Source organism: Odontesthes bonariensis, chromosome 21, assembly GCF_027942865.1.
Source record: "Odontesthes bonariensis isolate fOdoBon6 chromosome 21, fOdoBon6.hap1, whole genome shotgun sequence".
Classification (NCBI taxonomy): domain Eukaryota; kingdom Metazoa; phylum Chordata; class Actinopteri; order Atheriniformes; family Atherinopsidae; genus Odontesthes; species Odontesthes bonariensis.
In genome coordinates, this window is record NC_134526.1 from 23,664,307 (window position 1) to 23,689,346 (window position 25,040).

General features: G+C 41.9%; 3 protein-coding genes across 5 annotated transcripts; 2 read left to right on the forward strand and 1 right to left on the reverse strand.

Annotated features, from left to right (window-relative positions):
- Positions 1-13: 13 nt before the first annotated feature.
- LOC142371436 (ADP-ribosylation factor-binding protein GGA1-like) lies at positions 14-7,772 on the reverse strand. Its single transcript, XM_075454102.1, has 18 exons — positions 7,596-7,772; positions 7,099-7,216; positions 6,055-6,139; positions 5,752-5,827; positions 5,543-5,641; positions 5,310-5,433; positions 5,043-5,143; positions 4,841-4,921; positions 4,403-4,540; positions 4,201-4,282; positions 3,401-3,514; positions 3,125-3,277; positions 2,936-3,009; positions 2,624-2,811; positions 2,196-2,425; positions 1,682-1,851; positions 1,458-1,568; positions 14-1,285 (listed from the first exon to the last, which is right to left on the reverse strand). The coding sequence occupies exons 2-18, from the start codon at positions 7,139-7,141 to the stop codon at positions 1,175-1,177; spliced, it is 1,980 nt and encodes a 659-aa protein (XP_075310217.1). The 5' UTR covers positions 7,142-7,216; positions 7,596-7,772; the 3' UTR covers positions 14-1,174.
- A 300-nt stretch (positions 7,773-8,072) lies between these two features.
- Positions 8,073-15,975, forward strand: LOC142371796 (MICAL-like protein 1). 3 transcript variants are annotated; one of them, XM_075454538.1, is made up of 16 exons: positions 8,073-8,544; positions 8,654-8,840; positions 9,361-9,409; positions 9,543-9,684; positions 10,668-10,759; positions 10,857-10,999; positions 11,304-11,884; positions 12,035-12,080; positions 13,203-13,722; positions 13,900-14,022; positions 14,153-14,279; positions 14,396-14,486; positions 14,609-14,682; positions 14,907-15,021; positions 15,107-15,153; positions 15,240-15,975. In XM_075454538.1, the coding sequence occupies exons 2-16, from the start codon at positions 8,698-8,700 to the stop codon at positions 15,359-15,361; spliced, it is 2,415 nt and encodes an 804-aa protein (XP_075310653.1). In that variant the 5' UTR covers positions 8,073-8,544; positions 8,654-8,697; the 3' UTR covers positions 15,362-15,975. The 3 variants fall into 3 exon arrangements, with proteins under 3 accessions (XP_075310653.1, XP_075310655.1, XP_075310654.1); XM_075454539.1 differs by lacking the exons at positions 8,073-8,544; positions 9,361-9,409 and having other exon boundaries at positions 8,769-8,840; XM_075454540.1 differs by lacking the exons at positions 14,609-14,682; positions 14,907-15,021; positions 15,107-15,153; positions 15,240-15,975 and having other exon boundaries at positions 8,073-8,840; positions 13,203-13,717; positions 14,396-14,487.
- An 816-nt stretch (positions 15,976-16,791) lies between these two features.
- Positions 16,792-18,188, forward strand: polr2f (RNA polymerase II, I and III subunit F). The gene is made up of 5 exons (XM_075453508.1): positions 16,792-16,956; positions 17,127-17,196; positions 17,365-17,495; positions 17,617-17,688; positions 17,792-18,188. Exons 1-5 carry the CDS (start codon positions 16,937-16,939, stop codon positions 17,880-17,882), a joined length of 384 nt encoding a protein of 127 aa, XP_075309623.1. The 5' UTR covers positions 16,792-16,936; the 3' UTR covers positions 17,883-18,188.
- Positions 18,189-25,040: the final 6,852 nt, after the last annotated feature.

The following is a 25,040-nucleotide window of genomic DNA, read 5'->3' on the forward strand; positions in this document are numbered from 1 at the left end:
ATATTCCTTTCGATCACCAAGGGAAAAAAAACAACTTTATTTCCCATTTGGAATATTGGATCAGTGCGAGGCTGTTTGCACACCGCACAGGTCAAATGTACAGAACTGATCTGCCATCAGTGGCATTTACAAAGCAGTCTTACTGGAAATTAGTGCAGTGGAATGTGGTCGGGAGAGTGTTCAGCACAGCTGACATGCATCGCAGATTGTAGAGTCGAGTTGGACGTGTTTGAAACGGACGCCGCGCTCGGAGCACCCGAGTGCAGCTCGGTTTGCATGTACTCACTTTTTGATATTCGGTTTCAATCGGTACACTCATTGATATTAATTTAAAATTCAAAACTAAAGACTAGAATCAAAATTAAACTTAAAATTGTTATAAAGATGAATATATTAAGATTGGGAGCTGATCTATAGCCCAGATAAACAGCAGTCCTAATATGACTAACACGTAACAGATGAGGAAAAAGAAATCCATTCAGAAGCGCTAAACTTTAAATAATGTAAAATAGGCACATATGGCAGAATACACAGCTCGGATGTTAAAGTAGACTTTGATCTTTAGACAAGATTGAGGGGAATGACAGGAAAACAGAACTATTAAAATATTCATTCTCTGTGCAATCAAAAGTGACTCAGTCATTGTGAGAAAAGCAAGTAATCACTGAATAAACACAACACAGAGAGTTGATTAAGGACAGCCTTGTTCTGCAAACATATGTTAACCAGATACTTTTGCAAGCATTCGGTCCTGTAGTCATGGAGCATGCTGAGGTGAATGTAAACAACTGATAACGATTCTGACGGCCCAAAGTGCAACAAAGGATTAGAGCACCAAATGTGCAAATATGCTCACATTTGCTGCGGTTTCTTTCCCTTTTAGCACTCCGTTAAACGAGATGACAGAACTGCAACAAGTTCCCAGGCTCGTTTGAACTCAGCAACGTACAGCAGACTCGGCCCGAGACACGTGGGACTAATTTAGAGCAAAGCATACGCGCCTTACACGGACTGAGCGAGAGTATAATGATAATCCCAAGAAAACCATACCAATCGAAGAAAGCATGACTCGTTTGCAAAGGAAAACGTGTTCCAAGGAGTGTTGAGCTGGACAGTTGGGGGAGGCGGAGTCTGAGAGCAGAAAGTCTGTCGGGTTGTGTTCGTGTTGTCAATGCTATAGGTTCCCCCACTTCTCCGGAGGAGGAAGCTGTTCCACACTCCCGCTTTCATGGTGCTCCTGCTCGCCCATGTTGAAGGTTAATCCGTACTGCAGCTGAACTTTCTCCTGAAACACGCAAAGAGGTGGACAGAGAAATGGTTCAATTTGATTGGAAGGACCTCTTGCTGACATATAGTTAACAAAAATTCAGCCTGCAAGGCGATTTTCATACATTTCACACACAAAAGCCAGTTTAATGGTATTTTTTGCCTCTAGATGACCAGAAATCTCAGCCTACCTTGTTTGGGTTTGCTACCAGCAGGATCTGTGTGACGGCAGCAGGAGGGAGAATGGGGTTGAAAGCTGGGAGTTCTGTTCCCGATGGAGGCTGAAGCTTCACTGCCACAGACTACAGTTTATACACGAGAGATGAACATTCTTTACCGGGACAAGTCAGCTGCAGTGGAGCTCATTTACTGCATCTAACATGGGACAAAGGCTTTGAACTTTAATACGGCTAACCTTTGGAGCGGTAGTCTGGAAGTTTATATTGGTGACGGGGACGGGGGCCGAGGACAGCATGGAGATGATCACCACCAGCACATCCGGTCGAGACGGAGGCGAGTCCCGAGCAAAGTGAAAGAGAACCCGCAGACTGTTTCCGTCAAAAACGGTTACAGGTAACAGACTGCCTGGAGCAGGAGAGGAGAGGAGAGGGGAGGGGAGACGATTCAGAGGTTTGTCCAACTGTAGAAATCTGACCCAAAAAATAAAATGAATCAAAGCTTCCAAGTCAACTGGACACATCATATATGGTTTGTGTCATTTTGTCAGCCCTGAAAAGGACACTTTTGTACCAAAACATCAGCATAATCACATAAAGTCTGAACTGCAAAACTGCTGAAATGCCTGAGCGTGTTTTACACGTATTTTGCGTGTTCATTTCCTCAAAGATTTGTACAACTCGATTTCAAGGTATGCAGAAGAAAAGAAAAAAAAGAAAAAAAAAGCCATCAAGTGATCTCGGATTACTTACTGGGTTTAATGGATTCTAGCGGTACAAAAACATCAGTGAGGGTAACTTGTGCAGGAGGAGTCTCTGTGTGAGTCGGGGACGTATCCAGCAGCGTGGCTCTGAGGTTGGGCTGAGAGCTGGGAGGAGGAGCAGGGGGATCTGAGGCAAAGGCTGGGATGGGATTGGGGGGAATGTTGGCTCCCGACTTGCTTTGAAGATCTCTCAGAGTTGGTTTTGACTGCTGCTTGTCCCTTAAAGGAGAAAAAAATAATAATAATTGTAATTTTATCAAATCAACTTTAGATAAATCACCAACAATGTTGAAAAGTGAATATTAAGTAGGAGTAATAAAGCGCAGTTAAAGCAAAGCTGACAGTATTGGGACCACTTTGAGGCCATTTCCCATAGATTAGCAATTAAGTTAATGCATGCAACTATTTTTCAAATACCATTTGACTTGCAGGCCCTCTGGGGGCAGGGACTGCTGTAACAGTGTCTTTCCCAGCAGGTCCAGCTCATCCAGGGCCGAGTTCCCTGGGGTGGAGCCAGGCGAAAGGGGCTGAGAGTGGGAGGGAGGGTCAGGACTCAGGAGGAGGCTGGGTGCTGCTGGGATGTCTGCATCTATGCTGTCAGAAGACTGGAAGGAGAAAATGAGACTGTCAACGTGCTTGGATCTTGTTGGTGACCATTAGCATGAACTTATCAACTAATCAGGTGTATCTGAACATCACCGTTCTGCAAAACATGTCCCTGTTCCTCACCTGGAAGGAATCCCACGCTGTGGAGTCCTCTGGGTGTGAGGGGGGGTTCGAAGTGTGTGTTCCTTCGCTTAAACCTGCACGACGCACAAAGATTAGTTTTTAAACCTGTACAGTGTGAGAAAACGCCTCCATTTTGCCCGAGTAGCAGCCCTCCACAAATGTAGCTCAAATTTCATGACATGATGTTACCGAGTGACATAAGCTCGTCATCAAGGAGACTAATCCCCATCTCCTGCGAGGGCGCATTCAGGCTGTCTGTTGGAGTGGGAAACTCAGGGAAGGAGGGGGGCGACTGGGGTGAGGTGTCCAATCCCGACAGATCTAGCAGCGCCGTCCCTCCACCTGTGAGAAAATGGATTCGAAAACAGCTCATTTCAAACTACTCACACGTGGAAGTGTTGTCTTCACTGCCCCTACAGCTACATTCCAAATCTAATCTTAAAAGGGAATCGCTGTGCAACTCACCGCCTGGTTTCAGTGTGCTTAACGTGTTGTTTCCGTTTATAACCTCCCCCTTCACCTGCTGCTTGTAAAGGTTGATGACGGTGGTCAGGCTGTCGTTGGCCTGGAGGATCTCGGCTGTGGGGAGACGCAGGAAAGAGCTCCTTATTTTCTAATGTCATTCAAAACAGAGCGAGTGTGAAAAGGCTGCTGGTGGATCAGACTGCAAAAGAGCCTTGAATTGTTCCGATTAAGGAACATGATGGAAAAAGGAATACTAGAGAAAGATTGTTTTACAAGAACACTATGGGCATAAAGTGAGAGGTCACCTGGGTTCATGAGATCTAGATGATTTTACGTCTATAAATTTGCACATTTCTTAATATTTCACCATGCGATTAATAAGGGGGGCAGTGTGGGTGGTAGTGAGTGGATTACAATCCCCTTCATTACATGTCAGCCCCTTTCTCAGAAAAACTGCAGTCAAATGGTAATTGGACGTAATTTATACAGTGCTTTTTTAAGACCCGTTGACCACTCAAAGTGCCTTTGCATATTAACGACTGCGAGACCTCGTGGTGCATTTAAATAGACCTCGTAAACTTAAGCATATACACACTCCTTTTTTTTTGCAATAAATGCATCCTTTGTTTCTTTCACTCATACAGACGTCAAACTTTAAACCAAAATTACGTGCAAGGCATTCAAAAAAGGTACTCAGACAATAGCCACTACTTTGTTAAAAAAGAAACAGATATTTTGTTTCACTGAAAAAATAAAAAAGGACTATAATCTTTTATTCAGTCATCAAACATACAACTCACCCAGAGCTTCGTCGTTGTCTTCTGTGTCACTTGCCAGCCTAAACAGCGTAGGCCTCATCTTCTCGCAGCGCTGGTACAGGTCCTGAGCACACAGACACGGACACACCCGTCATCACATGCTTGCGATCGGGTTACAGTTGTGCACTCGAAACAGAGCTGACACAACACGCGAGTGGCTGAAAGAATCTGGCTTTTATTTCACCTGTATCAGCTCAGCATTGCTCTGATCAGCAGTACTGCTGTCGTAGTCCTGCAGAAGCTGAGTCAGCAGAGAGACACTCTCCTTCACCTCCTGGATGGCGTTTACCCGCTTCGACACCTTCTCTGCTCGCCTCTGATCCTGAAAACATAAAAACACATGCACATGAACATGTGCAAGAGACAAATTTGCCAAAATTCACACAAACAAGTGTGTATTTTGACTGGCCAGAGCTGTGTTGATGGAAAAATGGGGAGCTACTCCGTATCAGGCAGGTGGTTATTGTGTTATGACTGAGCAGTAGCATGGCCAAATACATGAGAGTGTAGCTCAAAGCAAAGTTGGAAGAAGACTAATGAAAAGTCTCAGGAGTTCATGTATAAAAACCAAACATTCTGTCAATAAAAGGAGCAGGGGGGGGGGGGCTCAGAGAGAATATACCTCTTGGACCATTTCCTTGATGAGTTTGTTGGCGGCTTTCAGGTCTTCAGGGTGTGAACTATTTAACAAGCGAGACAGCATCTGACAGAGCAAAAAAAGCCAGAGTTCAAGTGGTGAAAAATGAGTGAACAGATGGTGCTTCACCATTCCCCATTGCATTTTTATATGACTGATGGTTAAATCTCATTAGGAAAGTCCTTACTTTTGACTTTTCCTCATCCTCAAAGATGGCATTCTTAGGTCTGGGTGGAGGAAGGTTCAGTAGTTTGTCAGGTGGCAGCTCTGGGTCTTGTTTAATAATACCTAAGTTAGAGGCACAAAGCACCAACAAGAAAAGGCATTAAATGGCTCTTAACATTGGTTACTAGTTTCTTTACCAATTTAAAAGATTTGGGCAGCAATTGATTTGGGCAGCAGTACCTGGTGTCACTGTAATCTTCAATCATCTTTAGGCTTGATGGCCTCTTACCTTGTTTCTTAAGCATTTGATAGGCATCTGAAATCTTGGCCTCATCAGGTAACCCCAAAGTCCAGCTGTAGATCAACTCGAAAACCTTTTTTTTTACGGGCTCAGGAGACCGTGAGCCTAAGTACTGTGCAGGAGAGTGAGGACAAAACGCCAGTTGTTGATTTACACCCAACAAATAAACCTTGAACCTGAAGAACGGTAGATCCACATGTGGAGACTCTGAAAAGGCTTACCTTTGGAGAAACCACTTTGATAAGTTCGTTGAGAAAACGGAACTTGCCCACTTCGCTGTGAAACCTTTTCCCACAGTTTTTCATACACGTCTCCAGAACCTTGTGGTAAAACAAGAGTGTACAAAAGGTACATAGGGTGTTCCAGACAAGTTTGCTTGGTAAAGCCAGCAAATTCTGCATGACAGACCCTGGTTCGGTTCTGAACTCACCAGCAGTGCCTGCATGGCCTCCCACTCCTGTGGGGACTGGATCTTGTGGGCCAGAAGCCTGGTGGCCAGCTGAGGCCTGTAAACATATTTTTTAAGACTTAGAGTTTCCACTAAAAGAATGATTTGTATTCAGCTTTAAAAATCTGATCAATAGATACAAGTAAATATTTGCCCTCATAGGTGAAAACATGGAAAACAGCCCTCCTTGGTAATGAAAAACAACCATTTCTGCTTTTGGAATCTCCAAGGTTAATAAACTTGAATCAGCTAACAAACAAGACTCTTACTCGAGCCTGCTCTTACCCTTCCAAATCATTGTTGAGCTGGTCACAGAAGGCATGGATGCTGATCCAGTCTGTGTCCCTATTAAGCGGATTTGTGGCTCTGTCTGAAATGTTAGCAAAAGGGATGTCAAACAAACAGAAGTGATTTCTATTCTTATGTTTGAATGCCTATCAGCATTTGGTTACATAAATGTTGTGGTATTGAGGGTCACGTTTTCCTAGTGTTGATGCTCACTTCTTTCTACACTCAACTCCCACTTGATCAGTCACACCTACTGTATATGAAACTAATACATTCTTTTTGGCACCAATGCATGTAACACAACACTGCCAAAATGCCGTACAAATCAATACAGTCCAACTTCAGCACAATAGTCACGTCAAAATGTTTACCCTTCATTAGGATCTGTTGGTATGTCTTTTTGACATTTCTGTTCTGGTATTTGATTTTGGCAAGGAGTGGCTAACCTAGATTATCTTAAAGGTTTCTGTTGTAAACAAGCAGCCACAAAACAGCAGAAATGCATTTACTGTACACAACAATAATAAAACTAAATTGATTATGTCGGCAAGTAAGACCGGTGAAGAAGACCTCAAGGTCTTGACTCCATAATTTCAATATTGACCAAGTTGGTGGCTGAGCATATCACCCAGAAGACAAATATAAAGGGCAGGTGCTAACAGAGTGTCACGATAGCTAGCTTGCTGTTGTCGGCAGTTCTTCTGTCTCTTCTCGATCTTTCCTAAGAGGTCAAAGGATTGACAAACCACAATGAAGCCTATAGGACTAAAAATGGTGATCTTATCGCCCACAAATTGATTGGGCAAGGGGTCCGTAAAGCTAAAGTTACGCGAGGCTGTGCTCAGAGTGTTGACAGCTGGCAGGCAGACCTCCTGAGCTAGGTTAGCATCCACGGTGAGACGGCGGGGTATGAGTCCCCCTCTCAGGGGCTCGTGAAGCTGTAATGAGATGGCATTTCATCTGCATCTCACAGATAACAATTTATCATTGCCGGGGTCTTCAGACAATACTAACACGGTGAAATACGATTAAAACACTTACTGATATGAGACTCCAAACTCTCCGTGTCGGGCGGCGCAGCCATTGCTACGAGATTTATGTGGTCGTTCGGTCTCGCGAGGGACACCACGGACGTAGCCAGAAAAGAAGCGACGTAGAGCTTGAGTGCGTAGAAGGAACACAGAGATTTGCAAAGACATTGTGGATTGTACTGATATGCAATCCTCGTAAAACACGGTGATAACAATCTATTTATTCGACTTCTAAACGTTTTTAACATGCACACATTTACTGAAACGAATAGCAGGTCACAGCGTGCAATAAATAACTATGATATGAACGTGCTCTCCACACCTGTTACAGTGTTTAGCAGCATCAATTTGTGTGTTTTAACCATATAAACACAAACTACAAGTTAGAATCTTAGCCATAAGTGAGATTATGATGCGTTCGTATTAAACATCGTCAAGTGCATAAACATTTTCCATAGATTTAAATCAGTTTACACACTCTATAGTCAAATGTGGAAACGGACTCACCGGAAGTTAGTCATTAGTAACTCAAGAGAGCCATTGGTTTGCAGATCGATTGTATATCTATCCGTGCATCCATGATCCGTCTCCAAAATATATTCATAAAACTTGATTGGAAATGAATACTCTTACTTAGGTTGTTTATCTATATAAAAATTGCATCTCATTATCTTTTCTGACTACGACATTAGTTGTTGTTGTTTTTTAAGTTGTTTAACCGGAAGTACTTTCAAAATAATTGTTTATTTTACTCGTGACAACCAAATCATTTTGCATTTCGATTTTCAATTATTAGAAATAACACTCCAATCGTATTTGCCAATAAAACTACATACTACATGAAACAATTAAAAAAATCCATTCACTGATGGAAATTAAAATAATAGGTTAATGGTTCGAGACGATCAGCCAGTGGCGAGTTTACAAAAACGATAAAGCATCTCCGTTTTGATAAAGAAACGTATGTATTTAATTGTGAGTTAGAAACTGGAAAACACGTGTCATGTTTGCAACGGAGAAATAAACTTGTAACAAGAAACCTCCCCTTCCTAATTATAGCGGTAACAGCTCTGCGTCTCCCTCTAGTGGCAGCTATTGGTCATTTCCCTTATTGTGGAGCACAATGAAGAGGAGCACAGCAAATAACGGGATTTTGTTTGAATTAACTCCGCTTTCGTCAAATAGCCCAGGAGTTTTTGTGGTATTGGCTACGTTATAACAGTAGTTCACGTCACTGTGGAGCTCGTTGGTAGTTTGTGGTTGAGAGACTGACACTGGACCGCCGTGTGTGAGAGGAGCCGTGTGAAACTTCAGTTGAGGCTTAAAAACAGTGCAAAGTCGCTGTATATGCGCAACGGGGTCATTTAAGTTTTTACTGGACAAAGAAACACTCCAGAAGACAAACAGAATTCCCTTCCTGGTGCCTCATCAAGACGATGCGCAGTTGTGACCGCAGGTATTGTGCATAGACTTAGCTGCAGCGGCAGAGGATGCTTATTATTTCCTGTTCTCCCCACCAAACCAAACCAAACCCTGCCCATTCTCATTTGACATCTAACTCATAGAGTGCCATGCTCACTCGTGCTACACGTCAAATCCCGCACAAGAGATGGCATCACCGAAGGTTCTACGGGACTGGTGCCGAGTCACATGCGCCCATTACCCCAGTGTGGATATAAAGAACACGTCAACTTCTTTCAGAGACGGACTTGCATTTTGTGCCATCATTCACAAACACCGTCCTGACTTGATGTAAGTAGATCAATAGTAAAGTTATCAAGATATCCTCAGCCGAATGTAAAAAGACCAGTTGCACGGTTTCCTTAGTGTGTGCTCTTTTCTGTAGAATACTTTGGACACCTCTAAATGAGAAAACAATATAAGTCTTTATTTGTTATGGGGACCCTGGCCTGATATTCAATTGTTCTCTTGGCTGGGGCCTGCTTAGATAATCTGAGCAGAGGAGAACCTGCACGCTCTGCCTGGGACTAATCTGCTGTCCCGGTCTTAATCTGTCTCACTCTTTCCCCTTAACCTTTTCTTGTCCAGTTTAATGGGATCAGTTGGTTTGTTTTTACCTGTTACCACCACTGAGCCCAAAGCATCTCATGTCTTTTTTTTTTCTCTTGATTTTGCATGTTCAGTGCTTTATTTCTCTTCGATAAACCATCATTTACAACAACAACAAAAAAAAGGCTGCTGTTTTCTTTGTGACTTTGTGTCTTTTCATCACCCGCTAACAATCTTCTCCATTTTCTTCATTCTGCTCCAGAGATTTCAATTCCCTCTCCAAAGATAATGTTTATGAAAATAACAAGCTGGTGAGTAGCGAGCCAGAAGGCAGACATTTCTCCCTCCACACTGTGTTTGACAGACTGTATGTTGATTACCACCATAAATCAAAGCCAGAAATCCTCTATCTTCATTCTCTCTTTGACTTTTTGGGGTCTGTAGGCATATGAGGTTGCAGAAACGAAACTGGGGATCCCTGCATTGCTGGATCCAAAGGACATGGTGTCCACCAAGGTGCCCGATTGTCTAAGCGTCTTCACCTACCTTTCTCAGTACTACTACTTCTTCAGCAGGACGTCCTGTGGTGTGTTGGCAATAGCTCCTTTTTCCTGTTTATTTGTCTTTAGTCGTATACTTTATTCATAGACCGTTGCAGCAATACAACAAGGAGAGATTTAATGTAATGAGGCATGTAATTGAGTTTTTCCCTCTGCAGAATAGATTAGAAAAAAAAAAGACAAAATGTTGCACGTGATCATCTATTCGTTGAAGAAAATGATCCAATCTCAAAGTATGTGAACCTTCCAGTGTTTGGTGTGAGCTCCTACTGCAGCATAAAATGGAGCCGAACATTTCCAGTAACTGCTGATTTTAGTTGATTCAGACTCGGATTTTGTTGGGTTTCCTCACATGAACTCCTTCTGGATCATTTCTGTCCTGTTGGATTAAAGTCAGGACTTTGGTCATTCTAAAACTGTCCCTTTTTATTCTGCATTAAAGGTGCAATGTGTCAACTTGAAAAAATTAAAGGTTAAAAAAATGGCCTGAAATTGTAGCAGCTACCCAGCCCTAAACAAACATTTTGCTGATATAGTTCAGAATTCATGATTCCATTGATGTTAGCAAGCCATCAGATGCAGCAAAGAACAGGCCCAAACCATGGTACTACCACCACCATGCTTTACAGGTGGAATAAGGTTCTTAAGCTGGAATACAGTTTTTCTTTCTACAACATAAAAATTGTCGTTTAAACTAATCATTTCCTATCATCCTTCTGGCTTACCCATGTAATCTTTATTATTACAAGTTATTACAACAATATGGACAATTCCAAAGGTTTCACAAACTTACAATTACAGTGTAAGTCCACACAGTTGGATCATATCATTGCAATCTAAAAATGAGCGTAAAGTTCTGGCCCCTTTTCCCACCTGTACAGTTTATAGCATTTTTTATGTACTGTTGTATATATTTACTTATTCACGTCATGTGAAGGAAATTTTCAAACAGCATTACGTTTTCATGTCAGACTGGACTCTGTGAGCATGTCTTCCCTTGACTTTGCAGCAGGACCCTCCAGACTGTGGTCATCACACGTTGTTGTCTTAAACAGCATCACAAAGAGTAACAAGACTCCTGATGGTCAGACTCGCCTACAGGTAGAGCCTCACTGCCTTTTTAAAAAAAATTATCTCACTGAGCCATCTTGGCTGGTATGTTAATGACTGGAGTGACTGGTTTCTCTTCTCCTTTCAGAGCTTGACTGATTTGGAAACCTGCAAAGAAGATCGTTTCACGAACACAAGGACACGAACCGTGTGTAGTCTGTGCTTCAAGCCTGTCCACCTCATACAGAGACGTCTGGTGCATGGAAAGGCTTATCATCGTAGCTGCTTCAGGTTCGTTTGTGCTTCAGTTTATGTCTGGATGCAGCCAGATGGCTTTTTCGTCTGGTTCAGTTCCAGTGCACTTCACGTGGAAGAATGCGTTTCTAATGTGTCTCAAGTGACCGCTGGTCATATTTGGCATTCATGCATCGCCATGGTTATATGTGAGGCGACATTCTCAGCCTTAAAACTACAGAGTTGTTTTTAATGAATGATTTAATACTTTGTAATGCATTTGGATTGTAGCGTCTTTGAGCTATGTAGACATTAGAATGTTAATGCTTTTACTGCAGCACATTTCATCTTTGCCTTTCAGGTGCAAAGTGTGCCACTGCACTCTTTTACCAGGATCTTACACACAAGGAAGTGATACTGGCTCCTTGATTTGTGTTTACCACGTAACGGACAGTAGAACCGCCTGTCGTGACATCAATCAGCAAATTAGATCTACTGATAATCGGCCCAAGTGGGAGGTTAAGGCAGCTTTTCACTCTGTGGATGGAGTGGCTGTCACAGCCCTGCCTCATTGCACTCAGACGACAGAGTCACAGGACAGACTGGTTGGTGAAGCATCGCAGACAGACAGGATAGGAAAGCAGGAGGGAAGCAGAGAGGAAAAAGACTCAGCCGCCGAAACCTCTTGTCGTTCCCAGGCCAGTGTTAAAGAGAAGACTGTCGAGGAAACAGAAAACGGGAGACTTGCAGCCGTCGTAGCTGACATCAAAGTACAGCAGAACGCAGCAAAGGTCTCCGAGCTCTCCTCACCCTGTGCAGGAGGAGCGGAGGGAAGTTCTCGTCCCGTTCCAGCACCCAGACGAAGCTTGAACTCTTCCGCAGTCCCTGTTCCTGCACCAAGAGCCAAAACTGCCCAAACAATGAGCGACTCCCCCGCTGCAGGTAAGCAGTATTGTTTTACTGTAGCTGTAAACGTAGAACAGAATATCATTATTCTATACTCTGAATAATGCGATGCCTTCTTATCAGTTATGACTAAATGTGGAAAATGAAAGAAGATAGTTTTGCTTTCCTCCCTCATTCTCTTTGCAGGTATTTCAGACAGCCAAAGCAAATCTCCACCTGGATCTTCTCATATGTAAGTGTGCAAAAACAGTTTCTCTTTGGTACAAACTTTCTACTGCTCTCTGTATTTCCCTTGAATATGGCAGTACAACCGCTTTCAGTTCTAAGGTTTTATGTATCCTGGTCCTTACTTCGTTGTAAAACAATGTAAACAATGTCCTTTGGAAAGATGAGACCAAAGCAGAGATGTTTGGTCATAATGCACAGCCCCAAGTTTGGTTAAAACTAAACACAGCATATCAGTACAATCATCTCATACCAACGTTCAGGCACGGTGGTGGAGGGCTGATGATTTGGGCTCGTTTTACAGCCACAGGACCTGGGCACCTTTTAGTTATCAGCTGGTTTCATACTTGAACACAGGAGATATTCAGGAGATTGAGGGAACGGTGTGCTACGGTTCACACGTGTATTTCACAGCAGGAAATTTTCTGCTGGAGATCCGCTCTTATGTTGGGAAACATAAGGGTATATGAGGCTCCGTGATATATTGATATTAGCTCTGCATCTATCTGATTGTATCTACAAAAGTGAGGCATGAGTGGAAAGCAACACGCAGGTCAGCAGACTCGCCAGCACGCACACATAGATTTGCTGCTATGTTCACACACCAGCTGACGTTCTGGAGATTTCATCTGAAATTGTATTTACCTCATTTGTAGAACAAGTAAGGAGCAGGTGATTGTTTCATTCTGTCCTAATATCTAAAATGCCCTCTTTTACACGACTGTATTATCAAACGTCTCTTCATGATTGATTGATCAGACAAAGTTAACTTCCCTGCTTAATTCATTTATCAAATCTTGAAAATAACCGTAACATTTTTTTAGAAATACATGTGCACAATGTTCATGTTAGAATGGAAAGTCGAAATATTGGCTTGGCCTTAATAACCACATAAAGAGTTACATAAATGAGCCAAGATGACCAGCTGCTGTCAGTGCAGTCCGCAGTATAATGAAGGGAAAACAGTTGTTAAAAACAATAATGATAAAGTCAGACAGACTACAGTTACTGCTATAAAGGGATAGCTGATTTTCTCTGTTACGAATGGTACATTTTATGCTTCTGGACTTGAATTAAAGCCAGCTGACATTATTTTTTCTCTCTCTCCTCGTGGCCCCATTCTAACCAGCACGAGCCCTAAAGTGCAAACCAATCATCCATGGTTGAATATCGTGCATCCTGGACCCTGGACGCAGCTGCCTCCAGCTCCAGCTCCTGTGCCTCTCCCTCGGTCCAAAACTGTCTCTAACATGCGGGGGGCAGGGAACAGGCTCAAAACGCCTCCTCCCAATCCATTTGAAGAGGAGGAAAAGGTTGAGGACACTCAGAGGGAGGCTGCTCAACTTGATTCTGCCAACCAGATGAAACCCTCAGAGGCAGCTGTGTATTCAGAAAACAGTGGGGACACGTATGCTGTGGTTTGTAAAGGCAATTCCAAAAATCCCTCTGTTGGATCTGAACGGAATGCAGTAAAACCACCGAATAAACCCAGTCTGAAACTATCCAGAGATGGTAGTCAGGTTGCTTTAGTGGCTATTACGGAAGCACAGAGTCACATTTTACCCAGAAGCCTTTCTGTGCCCGCTATCACAGCTGAGCCCTCCCAATCTAACTCTGCACCTGTCGAGCTTGCATCGTGTCAAAGTAAGGTATGATGTCTACCTACTAAAAAATTATATCTAATCAGAACATTTACTTGTTGTAACTCTATGCGTAGATATATAAGCCAGATTTATTTGCATTGTTTGTTCTGATTTCGTGTGCACGGGACAGCGTCTTGCAATTTTCCACGTGTGTTTTTTTCTTTTTTGTCTTTCTGCTTTTAGACAGCTCGCAGAGAAAATCCTTTCGACAGAAAAGTCGAAATGTCCAAATCAAAGACTTGTCAGGACCTCTCATCCGGCCGGGGCCCTGCTCCTGGCCATGGTTTCCCCCTCATCAAAAGGAAGGTACTTTAGGTGGCTTTATTCAAAACAAGCACACCAAAAAGCAAAAGTCTGAGCAGGAATCTGCCTGTTGCATCCTCATGGACATTAATGTATATCGTGGACCTACATATATATATGTGTTGCTTGACAGGTGAAGGCCGACCAGGATGTTTCCATGGAAGACCTGCAGGTGCAGATGAGAGAACTGCACACACATCTGGAGGCACTGGAACAACGAGGAGTCGAACTTGAGAGGAGTCTCAGAGACTGCAATAAGGGTGCACTTCACTTTTCCTACTACAGTAGTTCCAGTTCAAATTATTTACCGACACAGGATCACTGTCCTTTTGATATTAGCTTACAAGAATACAAGCAACGGTCTATTTCTTTTTAGATAAAGAAGACGAGCAAATGCTCACAGAGTGGTTCGCCCTTATCCACGAGCGTCATGTTCTGTCTCGCAAAGATACAGAACTGGTCTATCTGTAAGTAGACGGTACAAATGTTTGGATATGTGACAGTGTTTTATGCTACGATTGTCATTTCAACTGCAGTTTATTCCGAGAAGAAAAGTTTCAAGATTTTCGAGTGGTGTGTGTTTTCTCAGGACAAAACAGCAAAAGTTAGAGGACAGACAAGCCGATGTGGAGTACGAGCTCAGATGTCTCCTCAATAAGCCTGGTCAGTATGTTACTGTGTGTATCAGGACATCACATGACACGTTTGAGAGTAACAACAATTATTTATCTTAGCGAGCAGGGAAATTACTCACAGAATAAGAGGCACATAGAGAAATTTATATAAGAAGTGAAACCCTCTCCAAGTACAGCTTTGTGAATCTTTTTAATGTGATACAGTACTTTAGATTTTTGTTAAGTGTTTTACTCTATCAACTGCCCATTTAGAAAGTGACTGGAGCCAGGAGGATCGAGGTCGGGAGCAGCAGCTAATGGATGAGCTGGTTGCCATCATTGAACAGAGGAACCAGATCGTCAGCAGCTTGGACCAGGACAGGCAGAGGTACACAGGAAAAAAAACAACTTATCTTGTGCTTTAACATTCATAGATTTAAATGTAAAGCGCCGCTTTGTTTTTTTCTCTTTAGGGAAAGAGAGGAGGACTTACTCTGGGAAGGCACGGTCAGGAACAAAGGTAGCTTAATTTCACAAAGTTACCCCTCAGAAAATCTTTTTCTTTTTTCTTTACCTACCGCTGTTGATCCCCATCTGTCTTCTCAGACCTCAAGGAGGGACCCAAAGAGCCCAAGAAGTCAAAAGGAAAGTTCAAGCCTGCGAAAGTGTTTAAAATGCTGAACCATAAAACAGAAAGCCGCAAGGACTCTGTGGAGAAGAAGAGCTGAAAAGAAAAAAATGTGCTCACTGCAGAAACTCTAATTTCCCAGATCAGCCAAACTGGTCCACGTGATGTTTTTAATGTCAATCATGTGACGTCAACATGATGAGGAGCTATCATTTTACTTGTAGGGACAGATATGGGCTTAGTCAGGATTCCTGTCTGTTTGTCGGAGACAGCAGCCAGAAATGGAAGAAAACAAACTCCCGCATGGCAACTACAGTCTGAATTATTCACCATAACCAGCAGTTTTCACTGCCGTATTTTCTTACACAGCAGCCTTTACATGAGTAAAAAAGTTCTCTTTACATTAAAAGGTGACCGATTCAAGCCTTCATAAGCATGTTCTTTTGGCAACAAAAATAAAGAATTGAACGGACCAGGTTCAGCCAAATTAGGCTGCCTGAGGCCTGCAAACTGCACAGATACCCGCAAATATGTGTTATATGATAGGAAGAAAAAAAGATAGCCGGATATCTTTAGTATTTTTCGAGCAGTGGATTCTTAAAGTTGGAAATAAAGAATTATTTGAGACTGTGCAGATTTTTATCCATGTTTGGGGTGTCTGTATCAAATCCAGATGAAATGGGGCTTTGCAATTAAAGAATTACCTTCACCACGTCTTGACAAACTCTCCTGATATTTTGTGGTTTGATTTTGGCCAACATTCTGTCAGTGTCAGTCCAAGTGTTGTTCTGATATACCTGAGAATCTGAAGTCCAAGTGCTACCCTTAGCTTTTTGAAATATAGTTTGTTAACGCTGCACATTCAATTGAGTGTGTTAATGTTTTGACTGTTTTTTTTCCTAACCCAAAGTAAGTAAATAAATAGATGGGATACACAAGCTGCCAAAAGCATTACCTTCAAATTCACACCATTATGAAACAGAAATACAAAGTCTGACCTGTACCACGAAGGTATCATTAGAGACAATATGAAACATTTCAAACCTTCCATATTTCTAATAACAATTGGAATGAAGTAAATGTCATACAAATGTTTTTTTTTAAGTTGCACTTGGTAGTCGTAGAGTGGAAATATAAAGGTGCACATCATGCAGACCAGAGTTGATCATCATGATGGATCTTCTCTACAGATAGATACATTAAACAAAGTTAGTCTGCAGTGACAGGTGGGTAGTAATCATCAAAATAATAATAATAAATCAGAGGGAAAATGGCATTGTATTGTGAGAGTTGTGTAAAGAGTGGCAGCAGCACTGAGGGCAGGAGTCAAGAAAAATTATACAAAATCTAGAAGCATGATGAAAAAATTCAAAGGTGGAACTAATAGCATATCTGAGAGTGTATTGTAGGAGCTCACTAACTCCAGAAGATGGCAGTAATGCAACGCTTAGAGTGCAAAACCTTAAAAGAAGAAGAAGAACGACGGGAGGGAACCAGGAGGGAACGAAACACACGCTCCCACTGAGAATCCGGAACTCTTTATAAAACGTACCACACACCGGAAGTTCAGCGTTCGCAGCGCTCATGTGGGTCCATGTTGACAACAAATTGTTTCCCTGACAAACATTAAATTGTAAGGATTCACTGGGGAAACACACAAACTTCTAAATAAGAAATGTCCGACAATGAAGATAAGTAAGTAATGACACAGCGCTAACAGGCCACAATAAACTGCGTTTTTACGTAAAGCCGACGTAAGCTAACGTATAAGCTAACTAGCCTTTAGTCAGTTAGCATCATAAACGCCCAGTGCTATTATTTGACACCTCGCATCTTTTATAACAAGTTTCATTTTACATTTGTAGCTTCGATGATGGAGATTTTGATGACGCTGAGGAGGATGAAGGATTAGATGATTTGGAAAACGCTGAAGATGTAAGCTGTGCTGCGACTGAAATTGCCTTCCATCTGGATATATATATATATATATATACATATATACATATATATATATATACACACACACACGTTCTTGTGGCTACCGCTCAGGCTTTGTGATGCTGTAGAGTGCTGTAAATCTGTTTATTGTGCTCTGGTGAGCAGGAAGATCAGGAGAATGTGCAGATCCTCCCTGCAGGAGAGGGCCAGCAGGCAAACCAGAGGAGGATCACAACATCGTACATGACAAAATATGAGAGGGCCAGAGTTCTTGGGACGCGAGCTCTCCAGATAGCGTGAGTGTTTACACGTGTGTGAGCATGCTAAACTTGTATCAAACTTTTTTGTATAACCCGTTGTGTAGCATTTGCACAATTTTTTGTCATGGTTTGTTTAGTTTTTGTTCTTTTTCAAAAGGATGTGTGCTCCTGTGATGGTGGAGTTGGAAGGAGAAACTGATCCTCTGCAGATAGCTATGAAAGAACTTAAGTAAGTTGCGCTTTCAATTTGTCACAACTACGTTTTAATTTTCATGGAGTAAGTCGATGAGATTCTTCAATGTACTCTCATTGTTGTTTGGCTTCTCTAACAGGAGCAGAAAGATCCCCATCATCATCCGAAGGTACCTTCCCGACGGCAGTTACGAGGACTGGGGTTGTGACGAGCTCATTATAACTGACTGAACAGCCCTTTCTAGTTTGCACAGAGGAAACATTCGGCAGGTTCACACATCATACTTGGTCTGTCAGTTGCAAAGTGTTAATGATTTTCGGTGACATAGTGAGTTCAACGATGCACATCATTTTAAAAGCTGTATTATATATAAGAGCCACCAGAGGGAGACGTACACTTTTGTCAAACACTTTTTGTTTTTCCAATTTTAACTAAAATGATCCTGTGTTGTCTATTCCATTTGTTGTTTTTGAAGAGAGGCGATTAGTGTAAAAGAGCTGTTTTATTCTTGTTAATAAACTCCTTTGTCTAAGTTACTATTTCTGATTTATATAACTGCCACTCGGTTAGTGTGAAGTCACACTCAGGAAGCATCTGCATCACAGGGATTTGATGGTATAATTATGCCGTTAGCCAATTCCATTTAAAAAAATAATAATAATAATCTACAACACTGCAACAGCCTGTTTAAACTGACTGAGCTTACTGTGCACCAGCTATGCAGCTTTAACCTTGCTACTAGTCTCCAAATAAGCTTTTCAGAGCAACTGCCCATCCACTGTTTTGTTTGGTTGATGCAGTTTGGCTTAGCAAATGTCAGCAATGATTTTATACTTGCTCTCAGAAGTCATTTCACAGTTGACGTGCACATTTGAGTCAAGTTACAATTATTGTTCAATCTGGTCAAATACTGGACCAGAGTCCTTGACTCTTGACATACATGGGAGGCAGATCAGCTTATTGGCTGAAGTATGTCTGGTGCGGACAGTTTGAGAAAATGTTCAAGACATTGTGCTGCCTCTAAATTTCTCTGTGAGAGTTCATTGTAAGTAAAACTAAGTTCACTGCAGATATTTTCAAGGTAGTAGAATGGTGATTTGGTTTGGGGTTCTATTGGAATAGAGGGGACAGTCTGAAAATGTTCAATCAGTGAGCTGATTTAATCTGTCTGACACAAAAATATGTGATAAAGATCAGCTGTTTCATTTTAAATTTGGCTGTATTAATATATACTTAGACTGTACTGCTTTTACGATGTCTGTGGAGCATTACGCTGAGTGCCTAGGCTCACTTTGAGACTAGTTGCACAGATGCATAACTGGCATACGCAACCTAATTATCTGGGCATGTTCGTCTGGCTTTCACAGCTTGGATTCCTTACAATTTTGGTCAGACAAACATGTTTGGATGCATTTTTAAAAAGTCCAGGTTTTGGTCTGACCAAACGGGCCCTGTTTTCCACTGATGGTGCTGCTGTAACCCCCAAAGATACAAAGTTTGCAACACCGGCAACCCTGTTTTGTTGATTTTGTGTTCTTATGTGTCTGTTTTCTTGGAAATTTTTGTAGATGAGATTTCCTCCAGAATGCACACATTTCCAATTTCATTCAAATTGATGTTGAAAGAGTGGGGAAAGTCCCAAAACTTCAAAAAAAGCAATCAAGTTGACTCTCATGAGTTTCATCCAAAACTGAATTTAATCTTTACGCTTCAGTTTTTTTCAGTTTCTCCATCTGTCTTTGATAAACGGCGTGAACAGGCTGACAAACTTTTGGTTTGCAGCATGACAACTTCAGTAGCTGCCATGATGCTGTCTGTGACTCCCTCCACTTCTCCGACTCCACCACATACATACAGGGCAGCTGAACAGTCCCTGTATTGTTTATGGAAAAATGGGTTGCTGCCCAGGCAGAGGGCAGTGCCTGCTGGACGAAAGAGGAAGTTACCAGTATAGCAAAAAAATAAAGTAATTGGATTTCTGTATTCAGTGTTTTGTACATATTGTGTGCATAACATTAAGGTAGAGCACTGTATAAGAATGCATCTGGGGTAGAAAAATGACGACGCTAAAGCTCGGAAGCTTTTATCCTTTAGTTGTCAGCTGTACCAAATCAGGCAGGAACTGACACTTTATGTGGGTGAAGCCACAGTAAGGTCATTCATTTCTGAAAAAAACTGCCTTAATCCATTACTTTGGACTGGAGGAGACAGTGCTTCGGGGTGACACGGCTCTGCTGTCATCGGGTAGAGAGGACAGCCCATGTGACACTCACCCGCACCGAACAGTGTGAGCCCATCAGGCTGCCTCAAACCAAAGCAAAGGGGATAAGTAATATCTTCTGAGGGTTTTGTCTATGTCTCTGTCTGCGGTCCTCTTCAGATTCATCCTCCTCCGCGTCTTTTCCCGGCTGTTTGCTCTTTCACCTGTTGCACATTTCCCATTAATCCTGAGATCACAATTCAGCCAACGGCATGGTATTTGTTTATTTCTGATCAATTCGTTCTCAGTTCCGACCGATAAACTCGATTATAACTGGCTAATGCATTACTTTCATACAGGGCTGTTGCTTTTAATTCTTCAGATATTGTATCGCAGATGATATTACATGATTACGACTTCGTGACTGCTTCACGTTGAGCTCAGAAACCTCAACTTTTAGCTACGTGCAGTATTATTACGTATGAGTTCATATTTTCAGTTTTTTTTCTTCTTTCTCCTGAGTTTTAAGTTTGTGTTCACTCGGTGGTGTTCCACTTTTATGGACTTCTCATGATTAGTCAGTCTCTTAACACTAAGGTGAATAAGATGCTTACAAGAGCAGAATTTGATCAGCTGCAGTACTCAGCTTAGATTTTAGCCAACCCCCAATGATTCAGCATGTCTATGACACAGAAACGCAACCCATCCGCCCAACAGACAATACTTTTTAATTGCTGTCTTTTTAAAAGTCCACCAGTCTTGCCTGACACCTGCTTTGACAGTCTGGCTCTCAAAATTCACACAGTTTCGTCTGCAACTCTGTCATAACATTTTTATCTCATTTTTAATATTTTAATCCCAGAACCGCTTTAACCTGACAAGCAAGTTTCCATTTTTTTTTTCTTTTCTCTGTGAATGGGGCAAGAGGAGGAGGCTGGGCAGTGAGGACTGTGGGGTCGATATGCAGAGAGCAAGGGTCCCTTTGTATCCCAGTGAAGCTACAGGCTGGGCAGTTACGAGTAAGGCTCCCTCGCTGCCCTCTTTCCCTCCTCCCCCCACATCCCCCATCAATGGCCCTCTTTGTCTTTCCAAAGTATCACACAGCCGATTAAAGAGAGGGAATTAGGAGTCAGGCTTAACCCGCAATACTCGCAGAAATACACACATACATGCACAATAGAAGAAACCTGAAATATGCATCCGGGCGCGCATAACCTATCATACCTCCCCACGGCTAGATAAGCCTAAGTTTAGTCAGTGGAACATTCAGTGCTGTAATCGGCCACAAGCCACAGTACAAGACCGTGGCTCTGATGACACGTCTGCTACTGTTGTAAGATTGTGCATCATCACTATAGTGCCTGCATACACTCATAGATTGCATACAAATCATCAAATGCTCAGCTTACTGCTGCAAATAGCCAGATTGTAGCTGTGAACTATTCTCCTGCCAAAGACCTGAAGATATTATCAGAATCAAAGGTACTGCTTTGGGTTGGCTCAAGTCAAAGGTAGATTCCTGTATGACCATGTAAACGATGTGTCCTCTACACAAACCAGAAGCCATTACAGGATTCCACTGTGTTCTGGACTTGGACCACTTCTTTTCTCTATATACCCTTCTTTTGGGAAATAACATCGGGAAACATAGCAAGTGTTTCCATGGTTATGCTGATGACACCCATTGGGGGCCATGTACATTCTGCTTAACCATTTATATTGTAATAATTTAGAGCTTGTGTTTATAGTTAGGGTTTGCGCTACAACACATCCTTCTGACCATTCTTCTTCTCTTGCACTCTCCTGCAAGTCCATTCTCCAAGCTTGTAAAATGTTGTGTGATGATTCTGTGGACTTTCTTACAAACAGGTCATACAACAAGAAACCTGTCTCCTGTAGTATAAAAAGTTCAGTGTAAACTTTTGTACAGTGGATAGAGGGGGAAGTTTCAAGCTATTACATTGTCTGGCCAAGATAAAGCTTTTTAAAGAAATGCTTTCTGGAATTAATTTATTCAAATGTCATGAGAACATAACTATCATTAAAGAGGCCAGACATGTTAGCTTTATCCTGAGACTCCCCAAGTTTTAAACCCTGGGTCTGCTCTACCCGGTTGGAAGTCGTCATTACCCAATATAAGGGAAAACTGGGATAATTTAGGGGATTTAAATCCTTCTCAAAATAAAACATTCAAGCTCTAATTTGAGGTGCCCAATAGTACCGCTCAAGATTGGTAGTTGCAATCCTGCCCTTACATATGGTAAATATAACACGGAAAGCCTAAGACTGGGATGCTTGTTGTTCCGTGTGACGTTTGAAAAAAGCTTTTTAAGTAAAAGACAGAATTGTTGTGAGGGGGAAGTTAAATGGGTTCAAAGATATACAAAAAAATTAAATTAAAATGGACATTTCCAGAATATTTATACATCCAATCATAGAAATGGGAAGTTTTATCCATCTGCTCACAAGCTTAGTAACCTTATTTTTGAGTGGATTATGGTTAGTAAGGACAATTTTATCAATAGTAAGGAAAGTCTCAACAAGAAGTAAAAACTAAAGGGTTTAGTCTGAATTTATTCATTAACGGTATTACAGATTTAATATAATTAATTTTGTACCCTGTAAAGACACCAAAAGATCTTATCAGATCAAGCAAAGTAGTTCATGTCAGTTTCAAATTGGAACAAAACAGGATTACATCATCAGCATACAGAGACACCCCTAAAAATGAGATTTGACACCCAACTATGTACTTATAAGATAAGTCTTTTAGCTAACATATTAAACAGGTCTCTAAAGTGGCATTCTTTTGTCTGCATAATATCATCAAATTAATGCCATTTTAGTTTGATATGGTAAATGGTCTGTACTTGTATAGCGCTTTTCTAGTCTAACTGACCACTCAAAGCGCTTCTAACTACATGCCACATTCACCCATTCACACACACTCATACAGTCTATACACACACTACGTGCTTTCTAATCATTCACACACACATTCATACACCGATGGATTTATCGGTAGGCAACGTGGGGTTCAGTGTCTTGCCCAAGGACACTTCGACATGTAACCCGAGGAAGCCGAAGTTGAACCACCGACCTTCCGATTGGTGGGCGACTGCTCTTCCTCCTGAGCTACAGCCGCCCCCAATCTGAATAGTTCCCTGAAAATCTTCAGTTCATCCAAAGCACCATGGCTGGAGTATTATCTAGTACCCTCAAAAGATGTCACATTTAATCTGTTTTAGTCTCTCTACATTGGCTTCTTTTGAAATCCCTTTTCTCAACTTTCTATACTCACTTGATCCAATTCAGAGAGTCAGGGGGCTGGAGCCTATGCCAGCTGTCATTGGGCAAGAGGCAGGGTACATCATGGACCAGTTTCCAGTCCATCACAGGGCCAGCACAGAACCAAACAACCACACAGGGTCAACTCCACATGCATGCTTTTAGACTGTGGGAGGAAGCCAGAGAGAACCCACTCATGCGCGTAGAGAACATGCAAACTTCACACAGAAAGGCCCCAGCCAATTTTAAAGCAGGAACCTCCTTACTGTGAAGCGACTTTGCTAATCACCACATCCCTGTGCAGCCTGCTTCTTTGGAAACAAATCTACTTGCAAACAAATCCCTCAAAGGCCAATGTTCATCAATCACCCGCCACAAACTCTTTGCTCACAAAGTGCAGGCTTGCTTATTGTTACCATAAGTTCCTGAAGCAGAACTTTCAGTTTTCAGGTTCCTTTTCTGTGGAACCCGCTGTATGTCTGTGATGCGCAGACACCATCTTTAGTTTTTAAGATGAAGCTTAAAAAGGCTAATACAACCACAGATAAACAACAAAATGTGACATGTTACACTGTGTCATTATTCGACAAAATTAAGCCAAAATGCAGAAGCAGTGTGTGAAAAACAAAGTACACCCTTATTGTTTCTATGGGAATTAAGAGAATAAGTAGCAGCTAGGTTCTGCTAATCAACTTCATCATCGGTCATAAGTTTGAGCACCTCTGTAAAAGCGGACCTTTTGCCAGTTTGCTGGTCCGGAGCATTCAGGTGTGCCCAGGAGGAAAAGCATCAGCAATGATCTTAGAGAAGACTAGAAATCCCAGAGAGTTCACCCCAAGGTCAGACTGTGTGATGCTCAGAGAAACCACAAAAAAAAACAAAAGAAAGAGCTACATCTAAGGCACTATAGGCCTTAGATAGCATGTTAAATGTTAGAGTTCATCACAGTAAAATTAGAAAAAAAACTAAATAAATATGGCTCATTTAAAAGGGTTTCCAAGAACATGGCAGAACATGCCACTACTTTATAATTAAGCCGTTCCAATGCTTCAGTCAAATGCCAGACCTCTTTGAGAGGTGTGGATAAATGAATGCCAACAAAATTCAATGACTGAGGCAACGCTGGGAAGAGGATTGGGCCCAAATTCTTTCAAATTATTACTGCAAGTTATTGCTCTTTCTTTTTTTTTTTTACACATTGCTTCTTCATTTTGGCTTCTTTATTGTTGTTTTCTTTGTAAAATAGGTAATTACACATTGTAATGCATCATGGGTTGTTGTGCATCTGAGGCTGTATTTACCTGATAATTTAAAGACCTGAGGTCCATTTCACGTAGCAGGTTTAGTGAAAACTCTGAGTAGGTTAACCCTGAAATGAGGGAAACCCTGAGTTTTGCGTTTCACAAAGGGAGGTAACTCAACCCCGAGAAAGAGGGGTAATTCTAGCCTGTTTCACAAAGAGAGGTAACTTAACCTCACGGTCAGTTACCGTAGTAACAGACTCTCTGAACCTAACCTGGTCGGGACCAGGTTTTATTCAAGAAACCTCGAGTTTCTTTCTGTCTCCGCCCTCTTTCAGACACACACGACATTTGATTTCCTCATTCATTCAGTCAGCAGAGCAAGTTCTTCTACTTCTAGAAGTCCATTAGGCACAGTAGGAGACGACTTTTTTCACGAACATGTCCTTTTGACAACGATCCCGTGGATGAAGGTGCAGCATTACTGCGCAGAGAAATAAATATTCGTCGGAGATGGTTATCAGACTAGCATAGATTTTTGCATTTACAGATAATTATCTTTTTGAGCAGCACTATCAGAATGTGTTGGGAGAAAAGAAAAAAAAAGACATAAAAGACAAATAAATATTTGTATGAATAGGCTTAAAAAAGACATAGGC

Bases quoted from the DNA above. Each gene is read 5' to 3' on its own strand.
- LOC142371436 (XM_075454102.1), bottom strand. From the start codon at position 7,141: ATGGCTGCGCCGCCCGACACGGAGAGTTTGGAGTCTCATATCA. The intron at 5,828-6,054 runs GTAAGAGCAGGC...ATATGTTTACAG, and splicing joins CTCAACAATGATTTGGAAGG to GCCTCAGCTGGCCACCAGGC. The intron at 3,515-4,200 runs GTGAGTTGTATG...GTCTCCCCACAG, and splicing joins AGACAACGACGAAGCTCTGG to CCGAGATCCTCCAGGCCAAC.
- polr2f (XM_075453508.1), top strand. From the start codon at position 16,937: ATGTCCGACAATGAAGATAA. The intron at 17,197-17,364 runs GTAAGCTGTGCT...TCTGGTGAGCAG, and splicing joins ATTTGGAAAACGCTGAAGAT to GAAGATCAGGAGAATGTGCA. The intron at 17,689-17,791 runs GTAAGTTGCGCT...CTTCTCTAACAG, and splicing joins ATAGCTATGAAAGAACTTAA to GAGCAGAAAGATCCCCATCA.
- LOC142371796 (XM_075454538.1), top strand. From the start codon at position 8,698: ATGGCATCACCGAAGGTTCTACGGGACTGGTGCCGAGTCACATGCGCC. The intron at 9,410-9,542 runs GTGAGTAGCGAG...TGGGGTCTGTAG, and splicing joins TTTATGAAAATAACAAGCTG to GCATATGAGGTTGCAGAAAC. The intron at 13,723-13,899 runs GTATGATGTCTA...TTCTGCTTTTAG, and splicing joins TTGCATCGTGTCAAAGTAAG to ACAGCTCGCAGAGAAAATCC.